This window comes from Bactrocera oleae, chromosome 3, assembly GCF_042242935.1.
Source record: "Bactrocera oleae isolate idBacOlea1 chromosome 3, idBacOlea1, whole genome shotgun sequence".
Taxonomy (NCBI): domain Eukaryota; kingdom Metazoa; phylum Arthropoda; class Insecta; order Diptera; family Tephritidae; genus Bactrocera; species Bactrocera oleae.
The window spans coordinates 82,862,425-82,877,106 of record NC_091537.1 but is presented as its reverse complement, the minus strand read 5'-3'; the positions used below and the strand labels follow the sequence as shown (position 1 = coordinate 82,877,106).

The following is a 14,682-nucleotide window of genomic DNA, read 5'->3' as shown; positions in this document are numbered from 1 at the left end:
AATTAACGAAAAAAACAGCAGGCGAATTTCCAAAAGTTGAATATTAAGGCTAACAAACTCGTTTTTTTGACTCGATAACTGTTTTAACATGTTTTCTGTGTTAAAAAGACTGGCTATGCGTTTTATGAATTTTAACGCATATATCGATAACTCAACGATCCGGCAACACGCTTGGATACTAATCATTCTCCATTACCGAAAGAGAATTGAAGAATTGTGGTAGAAAATTTGTTATTTTTTGTGTGCTGCGCTGTTTTTTAGAAAATTACTTGGATTTTGTACAAAATATCCATTTGAAAATTATACATATAGTTGTATAAAGATGTTGTGTATTGTGTAAAATATAAAAAGTGTTATTAGATGTATGATTTATGCTGAAATTTTGCATTTTTCATGGTCGGTATATTGAAGTCGAGAAGTTTTTGCCAATGAGAAATTTTTCTAAGGAAGGCAACGAAAATACCAACGATTGAGCGTGTGAGTGAGTAGATCAAAGACGAGCTCAGTGGCGTCGAGCAAAGCAGCGCCATTCGACGCTGACCGAGTGGTATATAAGCAAAAGCAGAAAATTAGTTTTAAAAATAATAACAAAAACATTGAGGAAGGTATCGCTATACGCTGCGTGGTGTGTTTGTAGGTGCAAAATTTAGTTGATCGGTAGTCGGCGAAACGTGGTGGTAGTGGAGAACACAAATTGCATGAAAGATGGCGTCGTCGATGATAGCTGCAGCAGCGGTTGCGGCGTCGACATCGGCGTCATCAGCCGAAGCGGGCGAAATGAAAATAGAAGAAGAAGAAGATGGTTGCAACGAAGAGGGTGAGGAGGAAGCGCTTAATACCACACTACGTTCCTGTGCCAACGATCCAGATTTCGCGGTAATATGTGCATTCCTGCAAAAGTTCGCCAAGGATTTGGGTATACCATTACCAAATTTCAAGCATTTGCAAGAGTGGCTTACAAATACAGATGAAGGTAAGCGTTGTTATGTTGTTCTAATTCAAAGATATTTATATATGATTATATTTTTTTAGTCACCGATCAGTTGCGTGATCTACACATAAAACTTTTACGTAAAACGCGCAAAACCGTGCACGAGAAAAGTTGGGAGTCAGCGCTGAGTAAATTCTGTTTCACCTATTCTGCACAGGATGCATGGGAGGTAGAACGTTTTGGCTATAAAAAGTCAAGTTTAAAAGTAAAACTAAGAATTTTCAGGGTAAGCATAAAATACAAATTTCAACTGCAGTTATAATCATATGGTAAATTTTATATGTTTATGAACGTTCTGCAGGAGTTGCTTGAAAGTCAATTTCAACGCAATGGCAAGTTTCGTGCACAAATACTGACAATGAGTGCTGATTCATTACGTTCGCAACCTATAGGACGTGATCGTCTGGGGCACACTTACTATTTTACACAGGATGCTGATGGCAATTTGCGCGTATATCAGGAACATCTAGACGAGGAAATTTGGCAAGTTGTCGCTACGACACGTGAAGAATTAGTTAATCTCATATCCCGACTGCGCGGCAATGAAGTGGTGTTGCCCTCTACGGATATTGGTGTTGATGAAGATACCAGTAGTAGTAACAGTTGTACAGCTCAAGTGGAAAAACCACCGCCGCCAGAAGAACAAGACGACTCTCAGGAGGAAGAAGCGCGTATACCAAATTTGCGTATAAAATTATCAAATAATGGTAAATTAGCAGTAACGTCTCCAAATATCACAACACAAACAACAACACCGCTAGCAACAAAACGTTGTCTGGATGATGTCGAGAAAAGCTCACCACGTAGTGAAGAATTAAATATAATCAAAAAAGCGCGTCCTTCACTTTTGGATGTGAATCGCGCCAAAAAGCCAAGTAGATATGAGAAGACTAAATCCGAAGAAGAGGAAGAGGGTGAGGAGGATGACGAAGATGAAGAGGATGACGTTGATGAAGAAGAGTTATCCATTGAAGAAGAGGATATAGATAGCGCAGCGGCCGAAGAAGATGAAAATGAGGAAAAAGAAATAGAAGACTCAGATGGTGACTCTGATGAAGAGTTGAATGAAGTTGGTGAAGCCATTGAAGAACCCACACTTATAGTACGCGGTGAGGGTGCTGGCGAAGACTGCGAAGGCGTATACACAAATAAGCAATTTTTTCTAAACACAATTTTTTTTGGCGGCGACGACGACGAAGCTTGCGATGAACCATATACAGACACAATTGTGGGTGAAGTTGTGGAAGAAGCCACCTTTTACATATACGGTGAAGGAACTGGTGCTGAATGCTTAGTTGGTAATGGCAAAAATGATGTTGAGACTGCAGCAACAGCAACAACAACAACCACACCGACGACACCCACAAAAACAAATGAACCAAAGGCAACATTTTTCTTTGGTGAACCTGGTTGCCTTAAACTCAGTCCGATGAAACAACAACAAGCAATAGATGAAGGGAATAATGGGGATGATGATGCCGTAAATACTCAGGTTGTTGACGAGACAAGTGAAATAGTTAAAAATGCGGCGAATGAGAAAGCCAGCGAGCATGTAGAAGTGGAGAAAGTTGTAGAAAAAATTGCAAAAGAAAGTAGTGAACAAGCAAATAATATAGATTTAAAGAAAGAGGACGAGGAGAATAGTACTAAGGACAAGGCACCACACGATAACAAAGATTTAGGGGGGAAAGTGACGGCTAACGGTGACGATGTCGAGTGTAGTAAAAATCCTGTAGAAAAGGATATAAGTGAAGAGCAGGAAATATGTGCTAAAAATTGTGAAGAAAAAGTGAACGAACCGCAAGAAAATGTGGCGATTAATAATAAAGCAGAAAATAATAAAGAGACAGAAGAAAAACTGGCAGTGAATAAAGAAGAGCATATCGAAAATAGTGTTAACGAAAATAAAGCTGAGGATCAGAAAACTGGAAACGGCCTTGAAGCTGCTGAGAAGCAGGATGCAAAAAGCGATTTAGAGGAAAATAATTTAACCGACAAACCGGATGTAAATAAAGACGTTGAGGTTAAAGCAAATGTAGAAATTATACAAAGTGAAAATACCGTTACAACTAATGTTAATGAGGCCAAAACGGCTGAAATTCCTAGCAATGACGAAGATAAAGATATCGTACTACCAAAGTCCACAACAACAGCGGAAAATAACGAAATTAAAAACACAACCGTAAATGTTATTGCCCAACCAGTAGATACTAAAGTTAACGCCAATACCGAGTTAGTAATAGAAAATAAGATATGTGAACCCAAAGTAACTGTTGAAATCGAACAAATTAAAACTGAAGAGCCGTCTACTGAAACAGACGCTCCACCGGTAAGCGATATAAGCGAGCAAGCCAAAATTAAAACCTTGCCAACAACAAATATTAAATGCGAAAACTCAAAAACTGATTTGGAAAATGCTAAACCAAACATTTCAACCGCCGCCACACAAATAATCGGCAATGACGTTACTAATGTTGTGCCGGTAACTAATGTCGTACCGATCACTAACACTTGTGCCAGCACCACCGCCACCTCCACCCCACATACTACCACTATCAATCGCAAACGACGTCTTGAGGATATGCCAGCACCTGCCACACACCGTTTATCGACATCAGAGAGTGAAGTGGATATACTGCATTCGGAGCTACCGGATGAGCTCGCCACAGAAGATGATATCGATGATCCAGCAGATGTAGGTGGTAAGCGCATAAAAATGCGTCCGAAAATAACACATACCGATCTCCGCAAGAAGGTGGAAGCACAAAAAGGATGCGTTGAGGAGACAACCTCTTCGAGTGGTGAAGAGGATGCGCGACGTAGGCGTAAAATCATTACGCCACGTCGACAAATTGAACGTTGTGTGAAAAATCTTAAAGTAGCACAAGAAGCGGCCGCTAAACGTGAGTGTAATCAAACGCAAACAGCAAAGCATGCCGAAAGTAACATTTCAGTGGTTGAAGAGAAGAGTGTGGCGCTGAATTTGACCAGTCCAACAACAACGATAGCATTTCCGCCAGCTTTTCTCGCTGTAACAACAACAACAACAGTGCTACCATTTGTAAGCGCAGCGAAACCGGTGGTACCACCAATGCCACCATCAGCACCAACATTACCGCTAACAGCGGTGCACGTAACACCAACACCAACCACTACAACGGGCCGACAAAAGCCGACGCTTGCCGAAATCATCGAGAAGAAACTGAAAAAGTCTAGCGAAAAAGCAACAGCAATAACAACAGTAAAAGTGGAAACAGCGCTTTCAACAACAGCCAACACAACAATTGCCGTTACAGCAACAACAACAAACGCTAACGATGCGAATTCGCCGTTTGCCACATTTTCGCCACCAAAAAAGTCACCAATAACCAAACCGTTGAAAAAGAATTTACTCACACAATTACGACAGGAGGAGAGCGACGAGGACTCCATACCACGCAAACGTACCATCAGCGATGCAGGCGCAACTGCAGCCGTCACAGAAACGGTGAAAAAGTTGGAAACACAACATAGCAGCGAGGATAAAGAGCCGATACCAGAACGGAAGACACTCGAACGCAAGACACCCGAACGTAAGACACCCGAGCGCAAGACACTCGAACGCAAGCCACTCGAACGCAAGACACCCGAACGCAAGCCACTCGAACGCAAGACACCTGAACGCAAGACGCCCGAACGCAAAGTAAACGAACCATTGTTCACCGAACGAGCAAGTGTGCCACGTAAAACCCCAGATCGTAAAACACCGGAGCGGCAACGCAAGCGCCGCAGTAGTGAGGAAGTGAAGGTAACTGGAGCGAATGAGTCCGAGAGTAACAAGGAAATGAAATATGAGACGTTGGTGGAGCAGGAAACCAAACCGACGGAGCTCGTGGTGAAGAAAGAAAAGAGCCCATCACCTGCTGCAGAGGTGGCCATTGTTGGGCGACGCTCAAGTAGACGCAGTGCTGCGACGGTCATTTATGCCGAATTGCCGCAACCGAAGCGTACGCGAGGTGGCGCGAAGGCAACAACTCCCGTGGCAACACCTAAAAAGACAAACATAAAGGAAGAGAAGAAGAGTGAGGCGGCCAAAGAGACGGTCAAGGCTGTGGTGGTGGAGTCTGTTAGTGCGAACGATAGAAAGGCGAGGTATTCCAGCAGTGGTATTGCTGCCGAAAATACAATTAACGAAACTATTGTAACAACAACTTCTAAGGAACCAGCTGCTCCAGCTAAGAAAGCAGCTAGTAGCACACCCACAGCCAAGGAAAGTTGTAAGGAAGTGAAAGCTAAAGCTAAGCCAACGCCGAAAGCTTTAAAGGCTACAAAGAAGGATGCTAAAAAGGAGTCAGCAAGTATTGTTAACGAAGAGGTAACTTAAATCTAATTGCAAATATGTTATACTTTTATTAAAAAAAAACTTTTACTCATAGCCGAAGTCCAAGCCGGAAAAAAAGGGCGCCACAACTAGTGCTTCCAGTGTAAAGAACGCTAGCACGACAGCAACTTCAACCACAACCACGCCGGAAAAAATAGAGAAAACGCCGTCAATCAAGTCCACACCCTCCCCTTCACCCATCAAAACAACAATGGCAGAGAAGAACACGACTGAAAGCACGCCAGCTGCTGCACGTGGACGTGGACCTCGCAAGCAACGTGAAGTGGATGCCACTAATATCATAGATACTATCGACTCTGAGACGCCGGTGCGTCAATCGCGACGCATCGCACAGCAGAAAATACGTGAGGAGGCTGAACGCCGCAAACTGGAAGAGATAGCATTGCGTACCATGAAGCAGGAATTGAAGAAGAAAAAGAAGGCCGAAAAACAGACAGATCCCACAGTAGCAGAGCCGTCAGAACCATCGTCGTCCGAAGAAAGCGAGGTGGAGTTGAAGAAAAAGGCGAAAAAGAAGTGTCCCGGCAAAGATGGTTGGTCTTCGGGTTCGGAGGAGCAAGAAGAACCGGAGGAAGAAGATGAACCGCCGCAGTATAGCGATCCAGGTTCGCCGCTCTTCCGTTCAGATCACGAATTCTCACCGGAATCCGATTTAGAAGACGAAACGCAAGTGGTACCTATGAAACGTGCGCGTACGGCGCGCAAAGAGGACGCCGAGGAGGGTGAAGATGGCGATGAGGAAGCTTGTCAAAAATGTGGTAAATCTGATCATCCCGAATGGATACTATTGTGCGATAACTGTGACAAGGGTTATCATTGTTCTTGTCTATCGCCTGTGTTATTCTATATACCCGAAGGCGATTGGTATTGTCCGCCTTGCCAGCAAGAGCAGCTGATTGCCGCTTTGGAGAAACAGCTAAATGATTTCGATGAATTTGTTGAGCTGAAGCGTTTGCAGGAGGTGGAGAATAAACGGCTGGCCGCCGAAGCAGAACGCGCCGAGCAGGTGCGGCTTGAGAATGAGAAACAGCAGCAGAAGGAACTAAAAGAGCGTAAAAGGCATAAGAAGAAGAGTAAACGACGTGGTGAAAACGGTAAGGAGGGTGAGGATGATGAAGACGAAAGTGGCAGTACCGATGACGGTAAAAGCGAGGAACGTAACAAAAAACGCAGTGCTAGTCAGAGTGATGATAGCGATGATGATAAACCGTTGGTGAAGAAAGGCACCAGCAATCGTAAATCACGCACCGAAAACTATCGTGACAGTCACAAGCGACGACGTGGGGATGGGCGCAGCCGTCGACGCGCAGCCGCACGTGGTATCGCTAGCCGACGTCGTCAACGCAATGACTCGGATAGTGGCACCGGCAGTGGCTCACATAGGTCGGGCAGCGATAGCGGTGGTTCGCGTAGCGGTTCGGGTTCTTCGTCATCATCCTCGTTAACCGACAGTGATGACGAGCCAATTTATAAGCTACGCAAGCGACGACAAATCAATGTCAGTTATCGGCTAAACGAATACGATGACCTTATCAACTCGGCGTTAAAGAAAGAAATGGATGAGTTGGCGGGTGCCGGCAACTTGGGACGCGGTAAAGACATCTCCACTATAATGGAGGCTGATAAAGAGGAAAAGGCACGTCAGCGACAAATGGAGAAGGACGAAACCGTGGTTAAAGATGAGAAAGATGCAATTAAAACGGAAGAGCAAGATACAGAAAATGAAAACGAGAAAGATAAGGAAAAACAAACAAATGAGGATGGCAAATCGAAGTCAGACGACGGCGATGACTCAGACGAAGTGCTGAAACGTAAGGCGAAGCCGAAGAGTTCTATCAAAAAGAAGTCACGCAAATTGACCACCTTGGATATTAGCTCCGAGGAGGACAATGCGTCCGACGAAGATTTTAAAACCTCTTCATTCGACGATGATGAAGAAGAAGATACTTCCATTTCCGTTTCGACCGATAGCGATTCGAGCTTGGAGATATTTCGACGACGTGGCAAGAAAAATAAAAAACAACGGAAGGCCGCGCGACGTGCAATTCGTGAGCGGCGCAAAGATCGTCGCTTCGTTGTGGACGAGAGTGATGATGACGAAGAGGAGGAAGATCGCCCAAAGTCGAAAAAAAAGAAAAGTGACGAATGGGATTGCTCTGAGTCGGAGACGGACTCCGAGGCTTCCGAAAATCTCGAAGACGTTGATAGCGCTGACTTGTGCGATGATACGACAAGCGAATCTGACGGCGCCTGGTATCCGTCGAAGCGTAAGAAGCAACGTAAAGGTAATAGCACAAACGTGGCACGCAAGTCACCGAAACTGAAGAAGCAACCGGTTAAGAAAGTCAAACGCGTAGAGTATTCCGACGATGATGTTAGCGAAAGTGAAGAGGAGGAAGAGGACGATGATGATGACATTACTGGGGGCAAGGGTTCGGGCAAACAACCGCGTTCGCAACCACTCAAATCCAGTAACTCTACAAAGGGCAAAGGCAAGGGTAAAGGTAAAGGCAAGACGACAGCATCGAAGAAGAAGAAGAAACAGTCTGAAGATGAGGATAGCTTTTCGGATAGTGAAGACAGCACACGACGCACACGTGGACGCCGCTATGCATACTTGGAAGACTTCGACGATGAGAGCTCGGACGGCGGCATAAAACCAGGTGTGAAACGTCCAGATACACCGCCCGAAGAGCGCCAGAAATTCATACAGCGTCAAGAGGAAATCAAACGTATGTTGGCCGAAAAGAATGCTGAGGGTGCAAAGTTGGCCGCAACACCGCGTCTCACGCCGATCAAAGCGGATGGCGACAAAGACAAGCGTTCACCGGCCAAGCTGAGTGATTCGTTGTCGACAGTGCCATTGTCAGTGATACGACAAGCCAAGGCATTGGATGCGGAATATTTGCAGCGTAAAGGCGAAAGTGTCGGCGATTCGGATAATGTCGATGAGGTGGATGAATTCGACGATGCCGATTTGCCGGACGATTTCCCCGAGGACATGGATGAGGATACCATAGCACGTATGGTGGAAGAAGAGGAGGAATTGAGCGCAGCTGCGGCCGCACGTGACTTACCGCCAGCTGACGAAGTGTTGCGCACACCGACGAAGCAAACGAACAAATCCAAAGAAACGCCAGTGGTATCAAGCGCGCCTCCAGCTGTTGCGCCAACACCACATGCCAATCTACCTACCAATACTTCCAGTGTCGTTATAACTGCATCTGGTGGTTTAGAGAAAACCTCACTGATAAACCCAGCCTTAGCCGCGCTCGCACAAATGCCAGGCGCTAGCTCAGCTGCTGGCGCACATCACATGTCGTCACCATTGGCGTCCGGCCTACAGGAACCAATGCGCAAACGCTTACCGATGCCCACGTTGCATCCACCACTGCTACGTCATCAATTTCCACCACATGGTGCGAACATGCCACTCGCTCATCTGCTACAGCGTCATCCTTCAGCGCAACCACCCACACATCTGCTACAGAGCGCGCTTAACGCGCCGCTTGGCCAACCACTCAACCGCAGCAGTTTTCCGCCACAACATTTACCGCGTCTACCGGCGGGCATGACAGTGGAGCAGATGTTGGCCGCGCAACATCTTATGACTGCTGCTGCGGCACGTCACAATCTCCCGCCCACAACGCAACCATTGCCGGGCGCGCCTGCTGCACGTGATGTGCTTGCGACAAGCGGCAGCGCTGGGAGTGGTCCCCCCGCTGCCAGCGCGAGTGCTAGTAGTGCGCCGCCGGCGCCTACAGCCGGTGTCAATAAGGCCGAAACAGAGCCTAAACCGCGCGGTAGACGGAAAAAGATTACACCGCTACGGGATACATTGCAAAAACAGCAAACCGCCGCTGCTGTCACAGCAGCAACAACACAATCGGATAAAACAACTGAACCGACCGCTAGTAATGGCGCTGGTGGTAGCGGTAGCGTTATAAAGTCGGCATTATCTGCCTCAGCCAACGCGCTGCCGCCACAGCTATACAAGCAACAAGAAGGGCCTAGCGTCAGCAGTGCCGCTACAGTCTCACAAGCATCAGTAATTACGCGTATGCCACAGCTACCTGTGGCCGCCGCGCATGCAAGTGTCGTGCGCGCTATGAGCAATTTATATCCTGGCGCAGATGGTGAGTTTACGCGCATGCGCGGTTTGTTGCACTGAATTTCAATTGTTTTTTTTGTTTTAATTTACTTTCAGTTGCCCGCTTCTTTGCGCCGCCTACATCCTTAGCTGCAGTAACTGGCAATCGACCACCGCCTTCCATGCCACGCCATCGTGATGGTCCCGGTATGCCGGGTCTGCCGCCACATGGTATGCGTCAAAGTTATGGGCCACCGCCACCATTGCGTGGCAGCGCCTCGTCTTTAACAAACCATGGCCCACCGTTGCAGGGTGGTGTCGGCGAACGTCCGACATATCCAGCGCCGGGTGATCACCATGTGCCGGGCGGCATGGGTGCCAGCATGTATGGCGGTCCGCCACCGCCAGCGCGTCATTCTACGTCACATTTGAATCCATATCGGTAAGCAACCGGTTTTTTAATGCACTTTGGTTATTTTTGAATTTACAAATTTTATTTTTTTTGTTTTTATATTTAATCTACAGGCCTCCCATATACGGTAACCCAAGCTTTGTGCCACGCGGACCGCATGTGCCGAATCTACGCGTTCCAGTAAGTGGCGCACCGGAGTTCGCGAGTGGCCCACGTAAGTATATACAAATTTGAGTGAGGTTAAGTTTGCGAAGAATTATGGCAAAAAATCCGCGGAATTTTGTATCAAAATCTGTATGCAGTCTCCATCTCTCTGCTCTGTCCTTAGATTTCTCCTCCTCGTACTTTTCTCCCTTCAACTTCTCTCATCGTCAGACTTAGTTTTGTCAACCTCTGTTTTTAGATTCTTCAAATATCGAATACATGCTAGCTCGAAAGGGTATCTCACTTAAGACTTCAAAATCTATCAACTTCGTATGCGATTTCTTCAATATTTATCTTAAAATTTGATAATGCTCTTTCCGTCTCCATTTTTGACTTGCATTAAAATGTTTATCGACATTAATTGAAATATTTGAAAGTCTCCAAAACAAATCTCCACACATTAACTTAACAATCTTATTTCGTGTTCTCTTCATCATAAGCTCTCATTAAAAATTTCCGGTTCATCGATCAAATTATTTGTAGGTTTTGAAGACAAGTCTCCATACTCTAATTTTATAACATTTCTTACCCGCTGTTTCATGTTTCATCTTCCCATTTTCGACTCTTGCATGAAAAGGTTCATCGACTGAAATTAGATTATTTGAAAGCGTGCAATATAAGTCTCCACATTCTAACTTTACAGCGTTTCTGTGCGTGTTCCATCTACGACTCGAATCAAAAAGTTTATGAACATTAATTAAAATATTTTGTAAAGTCTCCAACACAAATCTCTACACACTAACTTCAAAACCTTTGCTCTGTTTCGTATTCTATATTCCCCGTCATTAGCTCTTTTTAAAAGGTTGATCGACATGAACTAAAATATTTTGGATAGTCCCTAACAAAAGTCTCCACACTTTAATCTTATAACTTTCTACTTTCTGTTTCGAATTTCATCCTCCCCATTTGCGTCTCGCATCAAAAGGTTTATGGGAATTAATGAAGATAGTTTGTTAAGTCTCCACACACTAACTTAACAATTTCCCTTTCTGTTTTCGGCATAAACTAAAATATTTTGAAAAGTCTCCACACACTAACTTAAAAAGTAAACTTCAAACTTTTTTTTTGCAGGTACTTATTCACCGTATGGTTATTATCCACCCCCTCCACCACTAACCACACCACATGGGCCACCAATGCAGCGACCGCCTACATCCACGCCATCATCACGCGGCGGTGGTTGCCCGCCACCAACAACAGCGGTAACTATTTCAGTGCCACCCGTACCGCCAACAATAGTATCCGCAGCAATCAGCGCAGCAGCAATCACAACAACACCAATAGCTACCACAAAAGCAAGCATACCAGCAAGCGCAATAATAACAACCATAGCGAAACCAAGCTCAGTCATCGTAGCAGCGCCACCATCGAGCGCCAGCGCCAACCTAAACAAAAGTAATATTGTACAAAAATTATCATCAATACCAACACCAACCATAATACAAACGCCAACACCAACATCCATACAAACAACCACACCACAAACTACAACACCCGCTGCAATACCAACGCGTGCAATAGTGACTGAAGCCGCTGTGAGCGCACCCGTCGCCACCATAGTCAACAGAAAAGGGCCAATTGTAACGGCAACGGTAGCAGCAGCAAGCGTTGTCAATGAACCACAAGCGCCGCCACGCAAAAAACTCACCACACTGGAAACCTACGCGGTGGCACACACCAAGTCACCACTCGTCATAGCGGGTGAGTCGTCGGGTTCGCGCAGTTCACCGGGCGGCATACAAACCGAGGTGGCTGATGACTCCTCATCAGCGCAGGGTACAACCACGACCGCGGTGGCCGCGGACAGTGGTGAGGGACAAGCGAGCGAATTTAGCGGGCTTGTCAGTTACTTTAGCTCACAGCACGATGACTACAACACATAACAACACACGCGCAAGAACATTGTTAACGCGTTGTTGCGCGGCTTTTAGAAAGCAACACGAGTGAACGAGTGTGCGGTCGGCAAGCACACACACACACATAAGCGCGCGCGTGTGATAAGTTGTAGATAATTAATTATATGTATGCGCGCCCGTTAGCAAATATTAATATTTTCTGTATTCGAATTTGTGTATGTGTTAGGTGTATTTGATTTATTAAATTTTTTTTTTTTTTTTTTTTAAACCTTTTTTGTGCAACATTTAATACAATGTTGGCATAACGCAGGCTCGTTTTGGCAAACGGGCGGCAAAAACGCCACAAAGTCAAAGCTCTTGGGTGGGTGTTGCATTGGTTGAAGTCTAGTGTTGCATACTTTTAGTAAATACATATATACACAGGCGCACTGCACGCGCTAAATACTTGCTAATTGTGTTTATTAAATGTTTAGGCCACTTATTGGAAATTTAATATTGAACAATTAGCTCCTCGGCACATCACCACAGTGAAAATATAAAAAACAAACATTAAAAATATATATATTTAAAAACATTGTTTTCAGAAAAACTAAAAAATATTTGAAAGAAATGTTTAAAAAAATAGATTAAAAAAAATCGTAAAACAGTATTTAAAAAAAACATGGAAAAATTTTTCAAAAAAAAAAAACATTGAAAATATATTTTCAAGAAAAAATTTCCGAATTTTTTTCGGCAAAAATATATATTGAAAATATATTTTCAAAAAAAAGATATTGAAAATATATTTTCAAAAAAAATATTAGAAATATATTTTCAAAAAAAAGATATTGGAAATATATGTATGTGCAAAAAAAAATTTGGGAATATATGTATTTAAAAAAAAATATTTGAAAATATATTTTCAAGAAAAATGTTTATAATAAAAATATTTGCCAAAAAAAATTTTGAAAACAAATATTTTGAAAAAAAATATTTTCCAAAAATATTAAAATAAAAAATTAATGCTAGTTAATTAAACTACTGTATATTTAGCTTTAGCGTTAGACTCACTCACACAAAACCACAACAATTGAAATCAACGGTATAGCATATACTACACACATATATGTATGTAAATATATATAAAAGGGGGTTTTCTATAAATTACACTACACACGCTCAGTTGGCAGGCGCTTAAGTCATAATGAAACAAATTAAAAATCGTTAATTTTGAAACTCACACTCAAGTAGTCGCCATTTTCGCCTTTTTAGTTATGTTATAGAAATTATTAATTAGCACTGCAGCAACTTAATTTTTATTTATTTTTTTGTTCGCCTACTTTTATTTATAAATTAAATTATTTAATTGAAATTGCACATTTTAAACACAGCACACATGCATACATATGTGTATACATATATACATATGTACATTCATATATATAAATATATGTTACTGTAACTATTATAAATATTTATATATATTTAGTCTACGTGCACGCTTTTTATTTTTGTATTCTACTTTAAGCACCACATACCCACACACACACACACACTATGCAATTTACTTGTTTGTACGTATTTACAGTTAAGTGTATGTATGCCCACATGTGCTTTGTACTTTTTATGCTAAATTAATTATAATTATTTAAACATATTTTTTATTATTATTAATTACAAACATAAGCACATACATGCATATGTACATATTATAGAATTAGTTATATACATTCATATATATAAAGTAAATACTAAGCTTGCGCTCAGAGTGTTTCGAATTTGAGCGCAAAGTGGCAGCAAGTGCGCGCAAATATTTTATTATGAACTTATAATAATTTAAATGAAATGTAAAGGCGTTATTTTCGAACACATAACTGCTTATATACACGCATACATACATATGTATGTACGGTTTATGTATACGTGCTTGTATGTTGCTTACAAAAACAAAAAACTCAAAAACAAGTAAAATTACTTCTACTAGTTTTAATTCTTATAAAAAAAAATTTAAAAAAATATTGTCAAAACACTTGCGCCCCTCTCCCGCGCCTGTGTGGCCGCGCAATACTATCAATAAAATAAAAGATCGAAAAAAAGTAACTAAAGCAGCAAGTTTATTAACAATAATGAAATACACTGTAGATTTAATATACATAATATAATATTAAAAATATATCGAAATACATATATATCTATATATATATATAAATATAAATATATAAACAATATAATATAAATAAAAAGTAATAGTTGATTTTATTGCAAAGTCCATATTTTACTATAAACCGTTAGCTGGCTGCAGTGATGCTACAAAGCCTACATTTGATCAAATTCGTCGGGAATTGATGCATTCAAACTTTCCCGCGCAAACCACATCGATAATTTTTTATTATTCCTAGATTGATACAACATTATTATAACGTTTGTGTGAAGATTATTCTCCACTAAAGCTGTTTGGCAGCTGTTTACGTAGCGAAAAGTTTCGCTGGCGTTTTCAACTATGAAAAAAAAATCAGTTGAACAATTTGCTTGCTCGCAAATATGTTTTTCCAGTAGAATCTTGGCTATGGCATTGTTGAAAATATTTCTTAAGAGTTTTAGTTAGTCGGCTTTATGACCGACGCAAGTATTTGAGTGGCACAAAGCAATCAGTGAAGATCGTGAAGTCATCCTCTGGTCTCATACGAGTTGTCCACCCACCACTGTTAATGACGATGAAAATCATCATGTTGGCATCAGAGAGCTAGCAGCGGTTGGCAACATCTCTTG

The 14,682-nt window shown here is 42.6% G+C and overlaps 1 protein-coding gene across 1 annotated transcript; it reads left to right on the top strand.

The window, feature by feature from the left end:
* The first annotated feature begins 194 nt into the window (after nucleotides 1–194).
* On the top strand, nucleotides 195–12,475 carry LOC106627161 (titin homolog). The gene is made up of 8 exons (XM_036370535.2): nucleotides 195–481; nucleotides 638–973; nucleotides 1,033–1,217; nucleotides 1,293–5,345; nucleotides 5,407–9,508; nucleotides 9,580–9,904; nucleotides 9,988–10,088; nucleotides 11,150–12,475. The coding sequence occupies exons 2-8, from the start codon at nucleotides 706–708 to the stop codon at nucleotides 11,959–11,961; spliced, it is 9,846 nt and encodes a 3,281-aa protein (XP_036226428.2). The 5' UTR covers nucleotides 195–481; nucleotides 638–705; the 3' UTR covers nucleotides 11,962–12,475.
* Nucleotides 12,476–14,682: the final 2,207 nt, after the last annotated feature.

Excerpts from the sequence above, each read along its gene's own strand:
- LOC106627161 (XM_036370535.2), top strand. The coding sequence starts at position 706 with ATGGCGTCGTCGATGATAGCTGCAGCAGCGGTTGCGGCGTCGACATCG. Across the intron at positions 974-1,032 it reads GCTTACAAATACAGATGAAG|TCACCGATCAGTTGCGTGAT; the intron begins GTAAGCGTTGTT and ends ATATTTTTTTAG. Across the intron at positions 1,218-1,292 it reads TAAAACTAAGAATTTTCAGG|GAGTTGCTTGAAAGTCAATT; the intron begins GTAAGCATAAAA and ends AACGTTCTGCAG.